Source organism: Calonectris borealis, chromosome 2 (assembly GCF_964195595.1).
Source record: "Calonectris borealis chromosome 2, bCalBor7.hap1.2, whole genome shotgun sequence".
Classification (NCBI taxonomy): domain Eukaryota; kingdom Metazoa; phylum Chordata; class Aves; order Procellariiformes; family Procellariidae; genus Calonectris; species Calonectris borealis.
This window is the reverse complement of record NC_134313.1, coordinates 135367113-135391012: the sequence shown is the minus strand read 5'-3', so window position 1 is coordinate 135391012 and position 23900 is coordinate 135367113. Positions and strand designations below refer to the sequence as shown.

Genomic DNA, 23900 nt, shown 5'->3' with positions numbered 1-23900 from the left:
TGCACTATCAACTATAGATTCATTGTAACATACCTGCTAAATAAAAGTCAGACTGAAGTAGCAAGAGCTGTTGGGAAGGAAGAAATATACCTTAAAGCTTTTAGCGAGAGCTCACAACTTGTTATGCTCACTCTGATTAAAAGCTATTAGTTGCTCAAGTAACTTCAGTATTTGCTCCAGTTCACCCCAAAATCACAGCCAGACAATGGCTGAAAACGTAGATGTGTGCTGGGGCTAATTAAGCAAGTAGACTGTCCTGAAAGGAAAAAAGTCTTAGTTCCTTTACCTACTTAAACATGGATAACGGCAACAGATTTACTTGTTAACAGTTTTTAAAGACTACATCTTTAAATGGAGTCAACAAGAATTCAGAATTTTTAATGTCTCCACAATGAAATGCCTTTTACTCACAATTTAGTATCTTGAGCTTCCTTTTGCATGATCTCCATAATAATTTTACAAGCCGTTGAGCAGCCTTCAGGAGTTGAGTGGATGGTAATTGGTTTCTCAGCAGCACCTGCATTCTCTTTACGGTGAATATCAATTCTTGAAAGAAAGAAAAACACTAACTGTAACCATGTACTGTACAGTAAGCCTTACATATTTCCAACTCTCATAAAACTAATTTATTTTGAGCTAACACAGACTACGTTTAAGTGGTTTAATTTTGCAAAGTATACAACTACTTAAACATCTCCTAAATACTATTTTTTTGTGTGTTATAAAGAGCCTCTCATCTTGATTTTACCAGCTAAACCCCATTTTTGTGGACACTGGGATCTCCTTTCCCCATTAAACTCCCATCAAGATATTCAGGGGAATTGTTAGATAGACAATCTGTGGTAAACCACTGAGGACAACATTTCATCAAGCTTTCCAAATACTCTATCACCAGCCCAGTTGCTCCGCTAATAATGACTGTGCAGGTACAGTACAGTCAGGCTTTGTCCCACCTTGTCTTTTTTAATGACCTCAGCAGCAGAGTTTCCTAGCACTTCTCTGCTAGCAAGTGGCATCATAGTACTTGCATTCATCCTCAAGATTACTTTCCTATGCTTAAGCCTAAAATTTTTCCTGACATGACCTTTCCTCTAACTCCACTCTCTGCCACCCTAAAACTACTAGCCTTAGTCTGCACCATGGTTTGTGTAGCTCTAGGAATTTAACAAAAATTAATTATGACCTGCATCAAGTCAATGCCTTGGATATTATTTGTCCTCTGCCAATAACTGCAGGTCACATACTCTTTCCACCTCTGCTTTTTGCTTTCTCCACCTCACCCCACCCATGCTGCTTTTCAATAAACCTTTTTATTTTTCCTGTTCCTTCTGATACTGAAAATTAATTTTGTTTCATGATGCATTTTCTAAGAAGCCCATGGCAATCCTTGGTGCAACTGGAAGTAGGTGACATTTCTTTTTATATCCCCAAACAATGAAAACATCATTCTTGAAGTCATGTATCTATAAAGTTAGCAACCTGTGATTATTTCTGCTCTATCCAGCCTTCTTTTAAGTGATAAAAGCTTTCCTTATGCCAATCTTCAAGGAATTTTATAGTCCAAGAATTAGACATTTTAGATATCACCTGAAAAATTGGTTGCCCATAGGCAAATTACAACCAAGTCTTGTCAGGACACAAATCTCTTAAATCTGTGTTGTTAAACACAACAGATAGTCTCCTGGGTTACAACATGCTAATGAGAGGTTGAAAGGAGCATCATGATAATCCTGGGTTTGAGGGGGGAGGGGGAACCAGTTTGTTTGTGGGAGGTGGGGGTGTAATTAGAGAGGACTCCCTTATCCTCATTAACTACTCTCAAAACTGAAGCCACCCACCCTCACACACAACTCATTTACAGGTCCTGCCTGCTGTAACTACAGAGCTGGGAGCTCGTACCAGTGTACTGCTGAAAACAGCATCTTTTACCTTCCACTCTTAGGGGTATCCTGGAAGAATACTTTGAATACGATCCCCACCTCCCTCTGCATCTGCGCTGAGCTCTTCCTTGTGGGTAGGGATTTAACATGCACTGAAAACAATCTCCTCCAGCGTCTCTAGACCCTAGCGCTCTAAGCTTCTTAGGTCACTTAGCAGCTTGCTTTTTGCCTCCCGTGCATTTCCTTAATCTGTGCTTTGGTGTGGTCTGCAACTTGATAGCAACAAATGCATTCACCAGAAACACATGGGGGTGAAGTGCAAGGAGTAGTGAGGGGAGACAGGAAGGTTTGTTGTTTCTCTACCCCCCCTTGAATTGAAAACATTTATAAATCCTAAGAATGCCCTAAATTAAACTAAAACTAGAATAAACGCTTAAAGCCTTGGACATGTCACCACACTGACTCTATGTCCCACAGACCAACATATTACAGCTCTTTCAGTTTCACTTTTTGTGCCAGAACCTTATTAGTACATCTGTAAGCAAACTCTCTGGCATCAAATGCCATTCTACTAGCACTGCATAATTTCTTTTTTTTTTTTTTAAATGGAGAAAAAAGTCAGCTAGTGTTTGAACACGTCAAGGACAGAATCCAGTCCTTAAAAAAATCTTACAAAAGATTTCCTATTCACTGTTACTTTCATTTGCTCTCTGACCACACAGGTTAGTTGTGAAGTTTTACAAGTTTCCCTTTACATAAGAGATGAGGACACAATACTAAAGCTTACAATTACAGTTTTGTAAAATAACTTACTTGGACTGTGTCTGCTTTGTAATGTTTCTGATTGTCGCTCCTTCTTTCCCAATAATGGCTCCTACGAACTGCGTGGGAACCAGCATCCGTAAAGGAACGTCTGACTGTGGTTTCTGCCTTGTGGTTGCGCCGGGTGACCCTTGCCTTGGAGGACCCCTCTGTCCAAATCCACGTCTTCCCTGGGGATGTTGTTGCGGAGGTTGCTGGGCTGCCATTTCATCAGGGATGTATGCAACTTTCAAGGAATAATTTTCAAGCTGAAACCCGTTCAGTTTCTCTATTGCTCTGTTTATTTGCAAAGCGGAGGAGAGAAGAGAAGAAAAAAAAAACAAAACACAATCACATGCAGGGCCTTATGAAATGGCAAGTCATTCAGATATAGACTTCTGCTCTTTCTAAATCACATGACAAAAGCTAAAAACTGGTTCCAAGATGAAAAGTTACATTCAAAATTCTTCAATCAAGATTTTGATTACACAACTTTTTCTTTTTTTTTAAGTCACCATATTAAGGACTACAAGTTAGTTCTTGCTTGCTCTGGGCTTCTGTGCACTTTAAAGGTCTTGCTGGTGCAACCCTATCTACAAAACCTCACAGGAGACAGAGCTTATATACTCAAATGCATTCTTTTGCCTGATTTAATTTAAATCAGTTTCCCAAATAGAATTAAAGCTGCACCAGAGGGAAAACTTTTTAGCTGCTATCACAGCACCTTCATTAGAGTTTTTGCCAGCACAGCTATTTGGCTGGAGGTTTTGCAATAACTGACATAGCAATGACGGGGGGGGGGGGGAGACTGTTCCTGGTTTATTCTCAGCAGGAAAGAAAGTGTTCGAAGCTAGTCGATGGCATTTGAAACACCACTTAGCAGACCACAACAGCACCTTGCAACTTACCAACTAGTCATGTTGCAAGCAGGTTTAAAAGTTAACCAGGAAATTAAAGCCAACGCATCTGTTAAACACTCCATAGATGCAAAGGTGTTAGAAGGCATTTAAACGGTGTTTCAAGTTCTCTTGTGCTTTTAGGCAAAGCAGAGCCCTCTGTTAAATATCACAGAGGGATATTGCCCAAACGCACACAACGCACTCGCACCATGGTCCATCACACTGAATCCCCACTGGGTCACTCAGCTCTCCCTCTGCCCACCCCCTCGTTCTAACCAAGGTGGAGCCAAGTTTGCAAGTCAACCTGACCTGCTGGTGTCCTCCTCTTCGCAAAGGGACCACAACTGTAAACTTAAAAATTACAGATTTCTGGAGGGTAGAAGATCTTCCACTCACAAACAGAATAGAGTCAATACGATTAAAGATCCTGGAAACAGTAGGAATAACTAAGCTACACACAGCACACAGCAAGCTAGTGGTATAAAATTAACACACTTGCCCAAGAAAAACATTTCAAGTTTCGCTACAGAAAGCGTATTATTCAGATTATCAGCAATATGATATATTGATATCACCGAAACATGCATTGATTTGGGGTAGTTTATAAATGTCAGGCTTAATTTTGGACCAAAGATTATTGAAAGACTTTGTTTAAAGAGAAAATTTAAATTAAAAACAGTAGCAGGAGGGAGGAGGTTTCCGTCTCATATTAAAGAACCCATCAACATTTTTGTTAAAAAGCTCCAACAGCCATATGCTCTGGAGCAAGGCCTCTGAAATTCGGAAACTTAACCCAGTCCCTCCGTTCACACACATTTGCAGGTGGTGGATGCCAGTTTACCAAACGCTACCCTCAGCAACGCTTTTACTCTTGCCTCTACTGCAGAGATAAAGGACGATGCTAGCCAATCACCTAAATTTTCGAGGGTAGCCAGTAAAAAGTACTACTCATCTCCCAGGTGTCCCACTTGACAGTCTGGGTCTCAAGCAGCTGTTGAAGCTGAGCAGCAGCTTTGCAGGTAAGAAGTGGTATATGGGTACTGAGGATAACACGCCCCCCACCTCCCAGGGATTGAACCAGCATCCTCGAAATACTCCAGTCGGACAGTAAAGAGCTTATGAGAAAACAAGTAATTTGTGTCTTTGAAGCAGTGTTTAATAAGGGCTGGTAATAAATAAGGCCCAAGGCAACACCAATGAACAACAAGGAAATATTGAATAACTGATCACTGCTCATTAGATACTTCTGTTCACCAAATGAGACACAGGTCCTTTGGGAATAGGGCGTGAGTGTAATTGCTCCCATAACAGAAGAATCTCTTACAGCATATGGCAAAAGAGAGCTGGATTAAAATTTGCTGAGGCTATTTCAAAGCTGACATTTCTTAACTTTTACCCCATGGACTTTGAAGAGCATTTTATTACGCAGAAAGCCATGTTCACAAAATAGTAAGGGCGGTGAGCAGCCGGACTAGTGAAATTTGTGTTCCTATGGATATTTGTCTCTCAAGTTTTAGTTTCTGCATAGATTTCCAATGCCCGAAAGGCATTTTGCTGAAGTATCTCTCCATGGAGATCCTATCTGGGAAAGGGGTCTAGAGCTTTCCTTTTTATGCAATCCGAACATACTAAGTTCTTGTTGGTTTCAAATATCCGAGACCTCTATTTCTGGGTTGAGTTTTACTGAAATCAGCCCAAAACCTGAATTGTTACCAGGGAGGGAAATGCACCATCAGACGGTACAGTTGCACAAGCCCTGTTTCTTTTGGAATCAAACCTCAAGATGTTGGAAAGATGAGCACCAACAGTTTCGTGAACATGCTGGTAGGCTCTGGATTGACATCCATCCCAACTCATTCCCTTCCATGCATTCATTTGACAAGTTCAGACATTGTTTCTTCCCAAAAATGCTTCAATCTCCTCTGGCTTTAAAATACCTTAGACCAGAATCCCAGCACTAATACAAAACCTTACATTAAATCAGTGCATGAGACTTCTCACTCTTCCTTAGAAGTGGTAGGGGAAGAAAAGACTAGGCTTTTTGTTTGCAGCCAAGCTACATACCTATCATGTTTTCACAACAAACTTTATACAGCAACAACTGGCACATATATATATATGCCGTACTTTTCCTGGAAACAAGGTCAGAATTTTTCTACTTAAGAACAATTTATAAATTGCTAAATGGTTCTATATGACTATAAGTACCTTAAATTCAAAGCAAACTGAGAAAAGTTCATTTGCCATTGTGGAAAATGTCAGCAGTGAACAATCCCTGGCCACCAAAGCCATATGATGACTTCTTTTATAATTTGACTTGTTCAAGTGACAAGAAGTCAGAAGAAAAGTCAGTAATTAAATGCTGCTCTCCCAAGCCTTTTGTGGAACTGATGTTTCCTGGGTAGGTGGTCCCACACTCTGCACTGATTTGGGCACACACAGGGGAATGCCAAGATAATAATTCTCAGTGATGCAGCAAATACACAGTTCTGGTGCATTTCTTACAGAAGACACAAGCCCACAACTTTGGCTGTTGAGCCTGGACTTCACATTCCAACATTTGACAGTTTTCACTAGGTTTTTAAAGTACTGTCATACACCTTTATTTAACTGTTCTGAATTCATTTTAATCAATTTTGTGGCACAAAATATAGGGCTGGAATCAGGCAAGGTGATGGCTCAGTCCTTCAGCACCATAACAAGCCCAAAATTTTAGAGTCATCTAGGCACTGCTTCGGGCGGGGGGGGAAGAAAGCAGGAAGAGAGATGAGTGATTAAGAACTGTCTTCTAGATGGATGCAAAATTCCTGTAAAACAGCATCTAGGACAGCACCTGCTATCAGGAGAGCCATCCCCGCTGCCTGGGAAAGCCTAAGCCCCAGAGGAAAGCAAGTGATTGCTTCTTCACAGCACTAGTGGCACCTGTTTCAGTCAAGGCTATCATCGTTGTTGCAGTCCACCAAATAAACGTTAAATCCAGCTCCTTTTGTAAAGCACATATTTGCATTGACTGACCGCCTCGGAAACTCAAGCCCAAACCACAGCAACACCACCTCTGCCTTTCCGCAAAGACCTCTGCCTTCCCAAACAGGACTGGGGGTCTCCTTCCATGACTACAAGTTAATAAAGGCCATGCAGGTTACCTCTCTCAGAGGGCACTACTGGTACCTACTGAAACAACCCACAAACCATCTTTTACGCAAGGGCTAAAAACCTTAGAGTCACTTAATGAGAACAAAGACGGAGAAAAATTCAGTAAACTTCCTCATTAAGGAAGGTACCTTCTTCCCCCAAATCTTTAAAAATTAATATTTAGTGGAAATGGAAAATGTTTCCATTTCATATACCAGCAAGAGCTGGTACACAGGAATCTCATAGTGTAGTTCAGAATTTTTTTATAAAACAAATTCATTAAGAGACTGCAGCAGCTACTGCCTGTGCTCTGCTAAGATGTACAGCAGCCTGGCTTATGTTCACGTGACACCTGCTCGGAACTAAGAGGATCCCTACATAAAAATGAAACCTTTAAACAAATATTTTGTAAATTAGTCACCTGAGTTTTTCCCATCAAAATGACATCTTGACACTGTCCTCTCCTGAGCTCCCTACAAGAGGATGTTTGCCCAGCCTTCTCCCTTCTGATGCTAGTGTACGTTAAACATCCTAGATAAACGAATACAGTAAAAGCACTGAGTCTTGTGCTGGAAATCATTCATCCATTGATAGCGCGATGCTAAGCACTAGATGAAGAACATATTTCACTCCCACATGCAGCTTGTACCTACACCACCTTTCTTTTTTCCTCCCTGAAGAGGTACATTTGCATACGGAAAAGACAGATATACATGGTAATTTTTCTTTGGTATAATGATGGTTTTTTACATTAAATAAAAATATAGTTTTCATTAGTATGTCTGAAAATAAAAACAAAGCAAATAAATAAGTCTAAGCTTATAATCATACACCACTGAATTTTCAGTATTATCGTTCCTATGGCAACATTAGCCCTGACCCATGATGGCATGTAAAAGTATTAGTTATGTGAACTCTTATTCATTGATCAAGGATACATGTTGTGCATACATACACAGAGAGCTTTGTGCTTCATTGAAAGGGTAAAAAAACTTGTTTCTTTTTGCAAATATTCTTATTAAAAAGGTGACCATTAGTGTCTTAACACTCTAAATAATATACCTACTTATATCTGCAAAGACGCAAATCCCGAGCTCCTCACATTGCAGCCGGCATTTAAAACACACCATCAGTTACGAGACACAACCAACACACATACCTCATTCCTGAGCTAAAAAAATAAGATAAAAAAACTACCTAGCCCCATATTAAAACAATATACACCCCCTCCGTATATGCGTGGCCAACTTTGCACAAAATTTCCCTTCCAAAATCCTGGGTAGAGCTAAATCGTGTAGCGTGCACTAGACGCCTACACACTGGAACATTTTGAGGAGGGAAAGAGGAGGTGGTGTAACTTTTGAAGATAACAGCCATAATTTAGGTGGCAGCACATCACGAGGACACGATCAGCATGTCCTGCTGGTTGCAGTCAGGGATCGATATTGGGAGAAGAGGGGGTGCCCTTCGGCAAGCAGGTCCCAAGCTGCCTTGGTATCTATGTGCACCTGGTTGTGTTGTTCAAACTGAACCATGGGTTCCAGGCTCTGCCGCTCACCCTCTGAAATAATATTCCATAACCCACCACGACATTCAGTAATCATGTGTGCCACAGCAGTGTGCACATGCTTCGTAAGGCCCTCTCCAGTTTCTGGGAAGGACAGTGGCAGGGGCAGTTTCTGAGTTGGAACAAGTCTCTCCTCCTCCCAAGCACTTGCAGGAGAGGAGGAACAGAATGGGGTCACAGAGATGCCCTGGCAGTCCCAGCCTTCTCCTCGCTACCCAGAGCGAAGTCCCAGAGAGCAAAGGGTGGTTTTCCCAGGTTCGTGCATAGCTCTGTGCTTGCTGTACACCTCTCCACAAACCTACTGGGCTTCCCAAAAGTACCTGATCTGCCACGCTGACTCCCCTGCTCTGGCCACATAAAGACAAGGAGCAGCATCCTGCTTTTTCTGCCAAGACAGCCTCATGCCTGTCCAGCTAGGAAAGAGAGGCATCACTACGACAGGTCAAAGCCACAGACCTCCATTGCAACTAGAAGTCAAGAACTGTACATGCCTCAGATTTTGGGTGCTGTGTGCTCTGTCCAAGACTTGTTTCTGGAAAGATCTGCAGCATTCTTCACTGATTTCAGTTTCCAAGTTAATTTTGGATGCAGCCCTGTATTGACTACACTGCAACTGCAGTACCAGCCTAGAGAAAAAAAAACTCTGCCACAACCATTAGACTTGCAAGACAGAAGAAGGCTCAGTTTCCCAGCTGGGTGGAACCAAAAGTTTTGTTCAAAAGTAACATCCTCCAAGCAATGCATACCACACTTGTTTAGAACTGCTTATCAAAAATATCTCCAGATTGTGTTACAGCACTTTCACCACACGGCATTGCCAGTACGCACTCCAACAGGCACAGCAATGCCATGCAGTCTATCCAGCAAGGAAGTAGCCAACTTTGCATGTTTTGTCAGCCAGCACTACTAACTGTGAGGTTAGTATGTGTGTTGCAAAAAGTGCAGAAAAGATGCAATTAGAACTGGGGACCCACCGTATGCGGCAGCATAGAAAAATTCATGTCAGAGAGGCTGCTTCAAAAGTCATGGCTAAGAGCATCATTTACCCTAAACAGCTAAATTTCAAAATACAAAGCTTGTTATCAGTTGCTGATTCTCAAGGGCTCTAAACAGCTTTTGATAAAGGCAGTTCTTGTTACTCCTTGTACTGCATAGGCTGACCAGCTGATATCAGCTATCAGCACTCGTATACCACTCCCCCTCCACAGCCATTGCCGTCCACCACAGCCAGTTCCAAGAAGCAAAGCTAGGTCATGTCTGGGAAAACCATTCAACTGAAACACCACCGCAGTCACTACGGAAAAGCCACACACGGACAGGTCCTGTGATGATTCTTCATTGAAATTCCTCACAATTTTTTCCTAGAAAAACCTCTATCCGGCCACTTCTTCTCTTAGGGGTTTCTAAATGGCTGCAAGGTTGCATCCTGAACCCAGCCAATCTGAGCTAACGTTCTCTGTACAGAAAATAGACTTATGCCCTTAGAAAACCCTGTGTCCGTATCAAACCATTCACAAAAGCAAATCAAGGCTCCTCCACTTGCTCTACCTGTTCAAGGCAGCCAAACTCTATGTCATCATTCAACCTGTATCACCTCGGGTCCTCCTCCAACATTCACGCTGGACCCTGATTCACCTGCTTTAAACTCAAGATGTTTTCAGTTATTGTCATGTGATTTCTCATGCAAAACAATATTTTATCTCGGATGCTTCTTCACAGTCTTGGCTTATCTCAGCATTTCCTCAGGATTGACCTTAAAATTTAATAAGTACAGTTTGAGGGGGGGAGAAACTGTGTGTGTTGTTTTCAACTTCAGAAGGGAGTGCACAAGTCCAGGAACTCACATCACAGATGACAGACAGCTCAAAAATATGCATCATGCTTCTTTCCATGGTATTTTAGGTACTTCTTTCTTACATTTTCAAAAAAGGAACAGGGACATGTAGCATTAATTTTTAACATTGCACCATAGGTTTCTTCAGAACTAGAAATTCAACATTTTTTTTTAATTACTGCGCAACAGAATTAAAAACAACAGGAGAACCTGAAGAACAACTTGTTGAACGATTCAGGCTTTGAGAAAAGTTAAATAGTGAATTCAAGAAAAACATTGTTTCCTTCAGCTCCAGTGTACAAAGGAGACACCACTGACACAAGTTTCCCATCACATTTGTTTAGAATACACTAACAAGTAACCTAACACTTTGAAAGATTAAATACATGTGTTGCATTCAAGTTACACAGAAGTCATAATTACTTAATTATATGTACAAATATTATTTCATTTGTAATTTTGAATTAATGCATACCATAAGCATACTCTGCATCTTAACTGCTGATTTCAGTTAGCCACAAGGTGGCAGAAATTTCAAAGTTAAAATAAAAAGATCATTGTAGGCTATTCCATGGGTTTGGTTTTGTTTAACCTGCTATGGCTAGAAAGAGGGGGAAAATACATTTATGTCACCAGATTAAAAATTAAGGAACACACAAGTTCTTTTTCTACCTGTGGTGGAAAAGCAAAATTAAACCTATAGCATAATATATAATATGGATGTTTAAAGCAAAAGGATATACAACCATTGATTAAGAAAGTAAGGCATTATATTTTTAAATATTAATATCTAGATTAAAAGTTATCAATTGAAGATATAAGCAAGCATAAAATATGTGGCTGAAAGTTCAAAAAGCCTAAATAAATTATTTTAAGTATTCAGATTATGACTTTTTGTGTGTTTGGAAGCAGCATTACATTTTCTAATTTAAAAAAAAAATTTATTAAGGGAAAATCGTAGCAAGACAACAGAAACAAATAGGAGAAGGATGCAGCTGCTAACCAGAAGACAGACACAGAACAACTAATACTGTAAAAGGGCATCACAAAGCTTTTTTAAAACATGGCTAAAAATCATTAAGCAATAACTCCCGTCTTCTGTCATTGGCAAATCACTAATTTTCTGCCTTCCCTAGTCAAATAATTTTACCCAAATTTTTAATTTTCAAAATTATTGATTTATTTTTAATCAAAGTGCAGGAAAAGTTGATGACAAAAAATAGCAAATTAAGGTAAAGCACACAAGACTTGGCGAGGTGAAGACTAAGACTTTCTTAAAAGTTAATGCTTACATGATCATTTCATCGATAAATTAATCAGAAGCAAAGTTGCATATAGAATCGCCACAACAGGAATTCCAAAATGCAAGTTAGACAACAGTAACAAGTAAATAAGATACTTACTGTCTAGCCTGGTCCTTATTGCCATATGTTACATTTACAACTGCAGTCTCCGTGTCAGTGTTCACTAGAGAGGAAAACACAATGAAAAGAGGTTAAATTCAGTGTGCACTCCCTTCCCACTACAAATTTAAAAGCAATTTGAGAGTAGAGCCGTACCTTGCTCACAGTTCTCCACTGTTCCATACTGAGCTAACAAACTATCCAGCACCTATCAAGAGGTAAAAGAAAGACAGATTTAAATTTCAAAGCAGATTAACAAAACAAAAAAAGCCTGTAAAAACACTAAAATTTGTAATAATTTTATCACAACATACAACATTCAAGACATCTGCTCCAATAAGGAAGAAATGTTAACTATTTTGCGAAGAACAAGCACACATTGCTTGTTTTCTTTCTCACATCAGAAAATCTGCATTTAAAGCCTCATGAATGTGAAAATACAGAACATAACTCCAAGAAGTCACACTGCACTGTAAGTCCCAAACTTTAAAAATAAACCTCAAAGTCACTTGTTCTCAGAGTAGGCTAAAGCAGAAGCAGGAAGAATTAGAGAAGAGCAAATCTGGAATAAAATCTTTCCATGTGTCCCAAGCACATATATGTAACTTTGCCACTGTTTGGGTTTTTTATTTCCTCTCCATACACTTAAGTCATACATAAAAATGTTATTCTCGTACTTAGTGGAGGCTTGTCTACATAAAGAAGTTAACCAGAATAACCAGCACATCAAGAGCTGTTCCACAATTACTTTGACAGTTTTCCCAAAGACCCATTCCAGAGGAACCACTCGCAACAGTATCTCCGCAATTATTTGAAAGCTGCAATTAATTTGTCATTTGGTAGAAAGCTAGGGAGGAACAGGTAAAAACATATGACAAGGGGCAAAAGAAATCTGAATAAAGTAGTTTTATTTGGCATAATTTGTTTTATTCTAGTCAAATGGAGGATGAAGAAGGGGCAAGAAACAATGAGACTTTTAGGAAAATCAAGGTGTCAGAATATTCCAGTAAAAACATTAAAATACCCACAGTTGTATTGCTTCTAAAAATCACATGGTATATACTTTATCTTCTTCCTGGTGAGAAATAATGTTCCAGAAAACAGTGACTGTGGCAGTAACTAGCACACAACACAAGTGCATCACTGTGATTTGTTGCATCCTATGTTTTATCTCAAGAATTAAAATTATGCTGGAAAAGTTAACAATTTACATCAAGTGAAAAAGTAAACTTGCAATCTCTTCTGTGACCCAAGTGCCATTCTTCACTTCAGTTAGTCTCTTAAGGCAAAATGTCAGAATGAAAGGGAAGAAACCCTTCTGGGAAAGGAAGGAAACAAGGAAGCAAGGACAGAAGGAAAGTAGTAGGCATAAAAACACATCTGTGCAGCTTCTCGTTGCAGTATACTTCCACTTGCTATAACCAGCAACTGAGTGTGCACAAAACCCCAGTCCCTAAAAATGTAAAATTCAGATTCTACATCCTCACGAGAGTAAGAATTCAAAATTATGATTTATTAAGGTACCATATACTTTTACAATATAAAATACATTTTTAAGATAAATTGCAGTTTATATGCCGAAACTTAATGACAACTTACATCAGTATAAATTTCCAATCTTTACCACCTATTAAAATTGAAATTGCATGCAGACATTTCAAAGGTAATATTTCAAACCAGGTATTTAAAAGGCAATGCACTGCTCGCCAAGTTTGAGCAATGCATTACTACTTCTAACTGCAGAATTTCCCCATCCTTCTTGTAGAGGGTCCAGTAAGTTTTCTTGGCAACTGTTTTGTTTTCATAGACAAGTTGTTAATTGCCCTCTCCTCCTACAAGCAGAGATTAGCCTAGTTTGAGAGTTTGTCTTTTCAATCCCTTAAAACCCCATTTTTCTGCCACTCCTCAGATCCCGACAATTTGAAACTAAGGAAAAGTTTACTCTGAAATTTGCTAAATATTACTGAAGCAGAGAGGCTCCAGGGGATTAAAATAAATTAAAAGTCTGTGGAAGATCCTTTTAAGACAACTGAAACATTGGCACAGACGAGTGGGAGAGTTGCGAGGTCTTGCAACTTCCACACAAGCCAGGAGAGTCCCTGCATGCTATTAGAGGAAAGCCTTCTACCATAGATGGCTTCGATGCTAATCGTGCCTCCACTGAAATCAGCGGGTGAACAGAATCTCAGGTGGGATCAGGGTTTTAAAACAAGAAAAGCAAAGCAAGTCCCTGGCTCAGAGACGCATTTTGAGATGTTTACTCAAAACAGGATACTGAAGAGCTCATTAGTCTGATAATTTATTTGTCCCTACAGTATGTCAACACCCATGCCACATTACACAGTAGACCGTACTACAATGTGAGCTAACGCCTTTAGTTAGTTAAGACAAGTTATTATTACATTTGAACTGTGCAGACCACCAGTTCATGCCCACCCTGGCCCAAAGCTGCATCACTTCAAAATCACAGAATTTAATTTTCATCCTTAAACATACAGGAAAAGAGCAAAGCTGGAGGTACCAGAAGGAGGTACCACAAGACTTTGCTGGATAATAATTATTCGATATTTTGTAAGCTATTTCCATATTAAATTTATATTCTGGTCTAAGTATACTTTTACATGAAGACCCACGTATTAAAGTCACCAGCTTCACAAGAAAAGGAATGCTTTAAAGCTGAATCCATGCAACTTTTTAAAGATACTACATTCTCTCTAAAAACTACTACTTCCAGCGTGTTTCTGATCAGCCATCAAAAACCTCTCAACACACTAGCCTTGCATCTGCTCCAAGAAGCCTAAGAACCGAAAGGCTCCTTTGCTGTTAATGCTGAGGAATAGCCCAGGACAGCACGTTCAGCATCCCACTCCTCTTCACCAGGAGTTCTCCACTTATGCTGCTCCTTAATCCTCTTCTGAGCCATCTCAGTCAGAGACGGTGTCCATCTGGGCTTTAATCCAAGTGATTTGAGTTCCTGTGTTCTTAAAAGAGTTGCTTTACCAAACAGATTTATAAGATGTTTCCTCAAAGGATTGGAGCTTTCTTTAACTGAAACAAGAAACAACCCTCTTGGGTCAAATACACTTGCTCTCCGCAGCACTGTCCTCAGTAAACACACGTATTTTCATCACCGTCAGTCTTACGCAGCAAGGTTTTAAGTGTGATCAACACGACGGGGGTAGCCTTTTAACCAGATAGTTAAAATGCACTGGTAAAAAAGTTTCAGCAGCAGTTGGGGAATATGTGTGTGTGTGAGGAGCAAGCTTTGTGCTTGAGAACATTTTTAACTGAACCAGCTGATCCAGTTGGGAGAAGTCATTGCGACCGTATTTAAAGCCAGATCCTCTATCGTAACTCAATTTCAAAACACAGAACTCAACTCCTGCATGTGTTTCTTGCTTCACATGTATTTACTGCAACAGCCAATTTCGATTCACATCCTTCATTTTTTCATATTTCTCTTCGCACTGTCTTTTCCCTCTCCCCAAATTTTTTTCTCCCTAGCCCAAAGCCTCTAGTTCTGCTACAAAACAAACATGTTTTGTTTAAGCTGCTCTTCCGTAACACTCTTCGTGTACAGCCTTGTTGGGCAATCAGAACAAAATTCAAAGCCAAGTTGGTGGTGCAGCAGCAATTCTGATGAGCAGCTGAAAAGAAAAGTTTGTTTGTACAAATATTTAATCTAAGCTAGAAAAAAAAGTCTTTCCTTTTCTTGAGCTCTCCTTCTAGCAGTTGTCTAAATTGGGTCTCCTGCTCTTGTTATAGCACAGATGTCTCTCTCACAAAAAGCTGCAGTCTTATACTGTGGACTTTCATTCATCAGGCTCTAAAAGCCAATTCTGACTTCATTATAAACAGCATTGCCCTACACCAAGCCCCACAAATCGAGGCTGCTTTACAAGAAAAAAAGAAAAAAGGAAATGTTACTCTTCAGTAGAGCTGAGAGCTCAAAGTACACATTAAAATATCCCGGTTCTCATGCAGATTTCACAAGTTTAGAAGTAGCACCTTTGAACAAACCAGAGCAGTTGTTTTCTGCACTTTCAGAACAGACTATTTCATACACATCATCTTATGGTGCTGTAGGATTTCTGCCCTACGCCATAAGCAAATTAGTCTCAAGACATCTGGTCCATAAGCACAGTTATCCATATTGTTTCTTTCACAGTGGTGCTGTAGAACCTGAAGTTATTTTCTCCACTCGTGTAGAACAAATCCATTAGACCAGCACCCTTGCTTCCATGACTCTTGTCATGTTGACTGGGAGTAAAATTAGACAACACAACTGAAATCACAAATAGCGGAGGCAGAAAAAGAGACAGGAGGATTAGGGTCGTTCAGTAAAAGACCACGCAGAAATTTTTGGCTGCAAAGACTTTGAGTTTTCCAGGTGATTTAAGAAAAAAAGGGGGAGGGAAAAAAAAGAAAAAAAAAAAAAGAGTCAGGCAACAATATGAGGAAAGAGAAGTTGTTAGTCCAAGTGGCTTTTTGATTTAAAAGAGGAGAGGTGGAGTGAAAGAAAATGAAAGAGCCAGGTAAGGAAAGGAGGGGGCAGGGGTGCAGAACAATACTGATATCACTCCAGATATCAAGCCTGGCTGAACCACTAATGCCATCTGCACACTTCAAGTACTCTGTTGGTATATTTAAGTCTACAAAATAATGCAATTTTTGATTAATTATATTAATGCAGCACAGCTAGCCTGATGTGACCCCCACCAGGCCCTGGTGTGCTAAAATTTGCAGTGCAGAGCAAGCAGAGCTGGCATTTTGTGACTTCGATGTGTGAAACAGGACCTCGGCAAGAGCCGCCGTTGCTCTCACAGCCCACCAGCTGCCAGTGACTGATGACGCCAAAAAGGCTCTTCAAAGTACTTTCAGTTTGGCTTAATCTTTTTGTTGGTAAAAAACACATCCCCAACAAGGGGCCCAGCTAGCATGGCTTTACAAGGAAAATTAATATGAAGAAGCCCCTAGGAAATCCCTGAGGAAGCAGTCATTTTTGAAAGGTGTAATTGGATAATGCTGCATCACCTGCATGGAGGCCATGGTGGATGGGCAAACTTGGCTCCAGGTTGCCCAGCACACGTCACAGCCTGGGTAGCCTGTCTGGACCACTGCCACCAGGCAGAGCCCAAACATGGCAACTTCACCCATTTTCACCAAAAAGAAGGCCAGACCATGTAAGTTCCTTGTAAAGGCAGAGCCGCATGGACATGGAGTACCCAAACCAGCACGTGGTCTGCCAGGACAACGTTATTGCTCCAAAACCTTGTGAAGGCATTTGAATAGGCAAAGCCAGTTTGCAATGGCTCAACGCATTGCAGCATGTGGTGATGGTGTTTTTCATCTTGTAGGCCCTCCAATACCCAGTTTACTGTCTCATGAAACCATGACCATAGTCTGGAAGAATCAGAAAAATAAGTCTGGAAGCTGCTGAAGTCATTGTTTGCACACACCAGAAAGGCAGCGCCTGAAAACAATAACTCTGGCTTATTTACCACATCCCATACAAACCCTGGAGTGAATTCTTCTCCTGGGAACTTACAGTTATATCCAAATGTTCAAAACTATTAATAAGTTTACCCTATAATACAATTCTGTTTAGGTGGCATTACCAGGGTTTTAAGAATGTAAAGCTGAACCACAGAGAACAAAGCCAAAATTGTCAAAAAGGAACTACTAATTGAGTGACCAGTTTGGACACCGAGGGCTTCATTTTCCACAGTGCTCAGCACGTCTGCATGTTCAAAGTGCAGCTTCAAAGCCACTTTCGGTAGCAAGGAGAACACGGCACTTTGGCAAGAGAGACTTGAGGCTCGTCACAAGACAAACTGAAGACAAGGCACAGTGTTAGCAACAAATAGCAACTTCTGCTTAAATAGTTTGCGCAGCACCAGAGACCAGAACGTGCAGAATTCAATTTACCGTGGCAGCATTCGCTTCCCCTAACCAAAGGGGTTTGTCTTCCTGAAAGTCCTCAACTTGCTGCAAAATTAAGAAAGCATGTGGTGAGTAACTGGGGCACAACTCTTACAGGCAAGTCATCTTCACTGCACACGCTGGACTTGTTAGTTGACAGCAGAGCCATCCTCCAGCCCAAGCCAACGTCCCTCCCTACAGTGCTAAGAGCAAACACTGGGTCCCTATTTACCTTGCTCTCATTATGGAACATCTGAAATGCTCAACTGAAAAATAAGGAGGTAAGAGATTATGTGGACTATATCAATTTCGGTGTTTCAAATTAAGCAAAAGATATAAAGCAACTGAAAATAGGTCTTAGGTAGAGCATTACATGCAACCATGACAACAACTATTGTAACCAACTCCACATACCACATGTGTTTATAAGTATTTCCAAATAATACTGCTGGACCATTTAAATTTTTATATATATACATATATATATATACACACACACACATATATACACACACACACACCCCTATGTATATAAAATAAAAAGGTAACAAAAAAAGAGAGGACTGAATGCTTTAAAACCACACTAGTATTCAAGAACATTTAAAAGGACCTGCCTTAAATCTGCTAAGTCAAAAATCACGTAAAGTATAATTAGTGTAGTTTACAGAGGGAAGAAGTTTAGCTTCTAAAAAAAAAATAAGAGGAATACAACAAGTGTAAGCAACATGGTAAACCATTACAGATGAAGATCAGCATCAGAACTCCGTCCCTCCTTTTTTTGAAATAAAAATTCATACGATGGAAAAAATTCACTGAGAGAGTATTCTAATGAAGCTCTGAAAATAGAAGAAATTGCAAAAGAAATTTTTGGGCTACAAAGTTAGCCCAGGTACTGAATGCAGCAGGCAAGAAGTTCTTGTGTGCTTTCCTGTTCCCACATTACACCCTAAGCTGGAAATAGTCTCTTGAATGTGTGATAGGGAGGAAAGATTAGTGTGCATTACACTAAGGACGTATGGGATGCAAAAAAAAAAAAAAAAAAAAAAAAAAAAGATCATAGTATCAAGGCTGACAAATGGCATTACGTGGTCTCCAAGGTTAAAAAAAGTACTTGAGAAATGTTTAGAGAAAGGCAAAAAAACCCTTATTAGATGCATGGGTGGCCTCCTTCACAAAGAGATTAAAGGGAGCAGGATAATTCAGTTTGGAAAGGAGCAAGAGGGAATATGATACAGGTATTATGAAATAACGAATCATGTAGAGATGGCCAAATTGGCAGCTTCTATTCACCCTTCATCTAAATTAAATGAAAACAAGTTTGAAAACACAGAGAAATAAGTATTTATGCAACATTATCTGAATGCAATTAAGCACGGCACAATATCTGCTACAATACTTTATTAATCTCCCCTCTCCTCATGCTAAAGGTGTAACTTCAAGAGCAGTTTCAAGATAATGTCAGAGTTTATGAACGAGTTTAGCACTAATGCAAACACTCCTGATTCAGTACCCATCCTGATTTCCAGAAAATTAAAAAGCACCATCATCCAGATGAGTCCTTAAAGGCAGCAACTGCTGTTTTACACAGCTAATCCCCGTTCCCAGGATCTCCTCGTGGGCACTGCTGGGGCCCCCTCCTCCTCCCCAGGCAGACGGGCTACCAGGACATTTCTGCGGCTCCGCATGAGGGAAGGATCACATGCCGGGCTGGCAGATGGGTGTTGTGAAACGTAGTGGGAAGCAGCAGCAACACTAGCTCATGTTCATCTGCCTCCTCTCGCATCAAGGCGGCCAGTTTAAGTGGAAACACTCTCCACTACTTCTACGATCTCATTTGTAGTTTGCCAAAGGGAAGGAAAAAAAAAAGCTATAAAAGCATTACTATCCAGTGAGCATCCATTGCCCAACTTTGATTAAATGATAGACTACACAAAAGCAAGGGAGCCAACAAATTTTAAAAGAATGTTTGGAAAATACACTGGGATAAAGGATTAATTTTCTGCTTTACTCACAGCACTATATTGAAATACAATTGGTGCTTTATTGGCAGTTTCGACACCTTCCCGTGAGGCATCCAGCACTGGTCTCTGTCAGGAAGACAGCTGCTCAGCCCCACAGTGCAAGTTGAAATGTCCTGCTCAGTGCCATGAAAACCAGAAAGACGACGGTTACGTTTTTCCTTTCCCCCCCTCAACCTTTCAGTTCTCCCAGTTCTTTACGGATATGGAGTTATGTTATGTGGAGATGGAGGTATGTTCTTTTTAATTGGAAGATTTATTAGGGATAATTGTATTTCTCTTATACACTTTTCTCTGCGTGTGTACACGTGTGTGTGAAAAAGGCACTTTTGAAAGCTATTTTCTGTAGCTTTTAAAAAGTCTTGATGCTGCTTCATTACTGCTCTACAAGGCTGGTGCTAGTCTGATATTTTTAGTTTCAGCATAATAATAGTTCATTCATTTTAAAAAAATGCAGTTGGAAATCTGCAACTGTAACAGAAATCTGTCAGACTGAAAATCAACTTTTGAATCATCTTTTGGAACTGACCGACAATTACAAGTTCCAAGAAAACTCTGGACAAGAGCACAGGGATAATTTCATGAAGAGGCTACACGTATGAAGAATGTTCCTTCTGGTACAGGTATGCTGGTGCATTGTAGAAACAGAGCCAAGTCAGTGCTTGATACCAGGGAAACCTTTTCTGGGAAGATTGTCCCATATTCTAACATTAAGCAATTCCTCTAGGATCTGCTTATAACTATCTAAAAACAATAGAGGGAATCACAGAGGAAAATCCTGTAAAATGGATTTAGTTCACAGATTAGCGCAAATAAAAATAAAGTATATTAGAACTCAGATGGAGATCACACCTGAGATGTTCCCTCTATTGTGCACAAGACAAGATGACAAGCTTTCAGGAAAGAGATAAGTCCTTAACAACCACTTCATTAATATCTTGGGTGTCTTTATAACCAGGAGAAACTATAAAAAGATTGAAGCATTTTACTTGAGTTATATTTACAGGATTCCCCTTCCCCCTTTTTAAATTGCTCATCCATAAGACGCATGCCATGCCTTTGGCTTCCCAGCACTCCTACTAAGGAACAGCACTGCTGTGGACCATTTAAGAGATGGTTTGGCCCTAAACAAACTACTGGAGGAAGGGAATTGTTATCTGCATTTACAGTGGCTTACAGACACATGGGCTGGGTTGCTGGATATTCTCATACAAAACTTTCCCTCGAGCTGTCAGTGCATGTCACCTACCTCACCTCCCTAGTTATTTTGCTGGCATGGCAAAACTCCTGTACCTGAATGCAGGTCATCAGTAGCAGTCTCAGTCACTTGAGTAGTTCTAACAGCTACACCTGAAATTACTGAAGTCATCCCAACAACTGGAGAAAACAAGTTTTTCTTAACCCACCTCTCCTGTTTTGTATGGCTGTTTTCAGGTAGAGGGGAGGAAAGGGATCAGCCTTATCTAGTCCCTGCTGTGGGGACTGGGCACTGAAAGAAGTAGAGAAGGTTGGAGCGGGACTCAAGAATTCAAGCCTGGGGTCAGACAAAAATACAAATTATATACACTTTACAGCAAGAAGGAGAGATCTTGGTAGAGCAAGAACACCACCTTCAAGTATTTGAATTACTCTGAGCTGCAGAAGCGGATTAAAATAAAATCTACAGTAAAGGTCCCTACAGTGCTAACGCAGAGATGGGAGCTTTGCAAACAACAACAATTAAGTGCTGTCAAAGCCTTCAAGCTGCAGAAACATGAACCATGGAACAACGGGGTATCACAGGATTTTTGAGTGTAGAAAATTTCTGTGGCAAAACACATTATCTAGCAGCTACCTAATCATTCAGATAGTCATAAAAATAAAAGTATACTTATTTAAAACACTCAAAACCAAGTTATTTAAAAAACCCTAAAAGTTAAAGAGATATTATTCTGAAATTCTATTAAACACACATTTACCAAGATCTATGAGATTCCTAAGTCTAGCTTAAAGTATCCCATCATTATGGCCAACTCATGCACTAATCTGAAAGGTAAGGTTTAAGAGAATGTTTACAAAAAAACCACAAACTTTTGAATGCAATTATCTTAAGTAGAAATTAAGATTGCAAGAGATGCACTATGCTAATACCATTTGACCTATATATACCCAAACAAAACAATTCAGAGTGTGAATGCTGAGTGCTAGCTGACAGCTTGCAGACTATAAATTACTTTTAAGTGTCAATTTTGAAGGAGCAATCGAATGACAAGTAAGATGACTGGAACAATTCAAGGAGAATGGCCATAGTTAAATGAGTTAACTATGCCTAAGGTGGTTCAATAGCAATCTCTGCTTCCATCTACTTGCATTCAGAGCCTTCTATAAAGAAAGGTGGAAGAGTTTTTCGTTCGCAGCCTTGCAGGATGTACTCAGTCACCAGCAAGCTCTCCAACTCTGAAGTTTATTGTACAGCCTCATTATTAATAAAATTCGAATATGTTTTCCCTTCTTACAAAGGGAAAAGACATACCATCACGAAGGGAGGCAAGTTTACACTGTTTCACTCGCTTTGCAGTAATTAATACTCTATAGTTGCACAGACCTGAAAACCGAAATACCCTTATTCCTCACAAGTACTGGAATTCATAGAGGAAAGAGGGACTACCAATTAACATGGATGACATATGGTTTTGGGTTGCTTGTTGTCCTTTTACTCAAAGAGAATTGCTTGCCTGGAACATAGTTAATCACCTGCTATTCCTCAGGCCTACTTACTAAAAGCACAAGAAATCAAATACAATGCAACAGGTCTTCTCTATTCTTACTGGCTCCAGTGGCCCCACAGGAAAGTTTAGACCTAAGTCTCTGTCTTGTATTTTGTAGCCAAGTTTTCAATTCAACTAAATAGTCAGCTCTGCCCCAGACATCAGGCTTTAGCAGCTAAAAAAAAGGTTAAGAGCTGTCCTTTGCAAAAGTCACCCTTGTGCAAGCACCTGAGCAGTTTGGAAACACCAGGTGCTAGACTGATATATTTTGTTTAAAAAAAAAAAAAACAAGCCAACAACAACAACAAAAAACAAAACCAAAAAAACCAAGCAAACAACAACAACAAAAAACAACAAAAGAGCAAACCAAAAAAACCCACAACCACACACAAAAAAACCCCAACTGTTATTTTCCAGAAACCTGGACACTCAATTTCGATGCAACTTCTTATACTCTGAAACAGGCACTGCAAGTATTTGGGTAAGTGGCTCCAGTCCTGTTTCACTGCTGCTCCATAAGTGGCTGCACAAGCTATCCTCCACTAAAAGTACTTTAACTCTCTACAGCAATATTCCCCTGAACATGAATCAAAAATATCTGTAGTAGTAATAAATTAAGAGTAAAGGTGAACAATACTGCAGAGCACCGAGAAGTTGTATGCCATTTACCAGTTTCACATTTACTATACAATAAACTATCTCCTCTTGTCAAAACAACTCGTTCTCCTTAAAAAGCTTAAAATTTAAATTTTTTGACATTTAAAAAGCCAGCACTGTTTAAAATAAGGGAAGTGGGAGTGCAAATCCCCAGTATACGCCTGTATGAATGTACACTTCATTCTGATTTTTCACTGATTCATAGCGAAATACTCAGCCCAACAGAAGGGAAACTAGATTTTTAGGCACAGAAGGAAAGAGTACTTCAGTGCTTTGCTATTGACATGGGAAGAAAGAGGAGGCGGTGTAAGAGGAACTAAGGAATCTTGGTTATTCGCCTGCTGAATATTTAGGGAGCCACAGCTCTTGAATCCCTGCTCATGGCATCCGGATGAGAATGAAACCTGTGCTATTCAGAGCTGAGCATAGCAAGAAGATGCAGAGAGCGGTAGTAGAGGACTGCTAGAGCAGGGGAAAAAATTGATTTCAAACCATTAGCAGTGCACACCTCCGGCATTAAGCAGCAGCTGTGCATAACGAAAGCAGCAACAAACCAGGGTGGCCCCTGCCTCAAAGAGCTTGCAAGGTGTAGGCAATGGGTGCAACAGCTACATGGGGGAAATGTTGTGGGGGGCAGAATGGAAACATCCACCTGATCTTTTGGTTGAAATTCAAGGTTGTCCTCAGCCAGCCTGGCCTGCTCCAAAAGCCTGGAGAAGGTCCTCCTTACTGCCTGGCCGTAGAAATGAAGAACAGGCAGACCAAGTGCTGAAGGAAGTGTAGCCCGGCTGGGAAGGTCACAGCAGCGACCCAAGGACCGGTGGCCCAGCCACTGCCTGGGCTTCTGGCAATGGAAGTGAAGAGTGAGGCAGGAGTGTCCAGGAGAGATTTCACAGGGAACTGGATCTACACCATGTAGGAAAGGGCATCGGGAAAGTGATCAGCTACTCTAGAGGTACTGGGGTTCTTCCAAAATATGAGGGGCATCATGAAAGAAAGTTCTCCAAGAAATCTGAACAACAGAGTTTAGGGACGAGCTG

At 40.3% G+C, this 23900-nt stretch overlaps 1 protein-coding gene across 2 annotated transcripts in view; it reads right to left on the bottom strand.

Annotated features, from left to right (window-relative positions):
* IGF2BP3 (insulin like growth factor 2 mRNA binding protein 3) overlaps nt 1–23900 on the bottom strand; it is a 116655-nt gene that overhangs the window by 31213 nt on the left and 61542 nt on the right. For both annotated transcript variants that reach the window (XM_075143587.1, XM_075143588.1), the window contains exons 4-7: nt 11673–11724; nt 11517–11580; nt 2694–2978; nt 412–546 (exon numbers count right to left, since the gene is read on the bottom strand). In XM_075143587.1, the coding sequence (XP_074999688.1) occupies nt 412–546; nt 2694–2978; nt 11517–11580; nt 11673–11724 (536 nt within the window). The remainder of the gene's footprint in view (nt 1–411; nt 547–2693; nt 2979–11516; nt 11581–11672; nt 11725–23900) is intronic.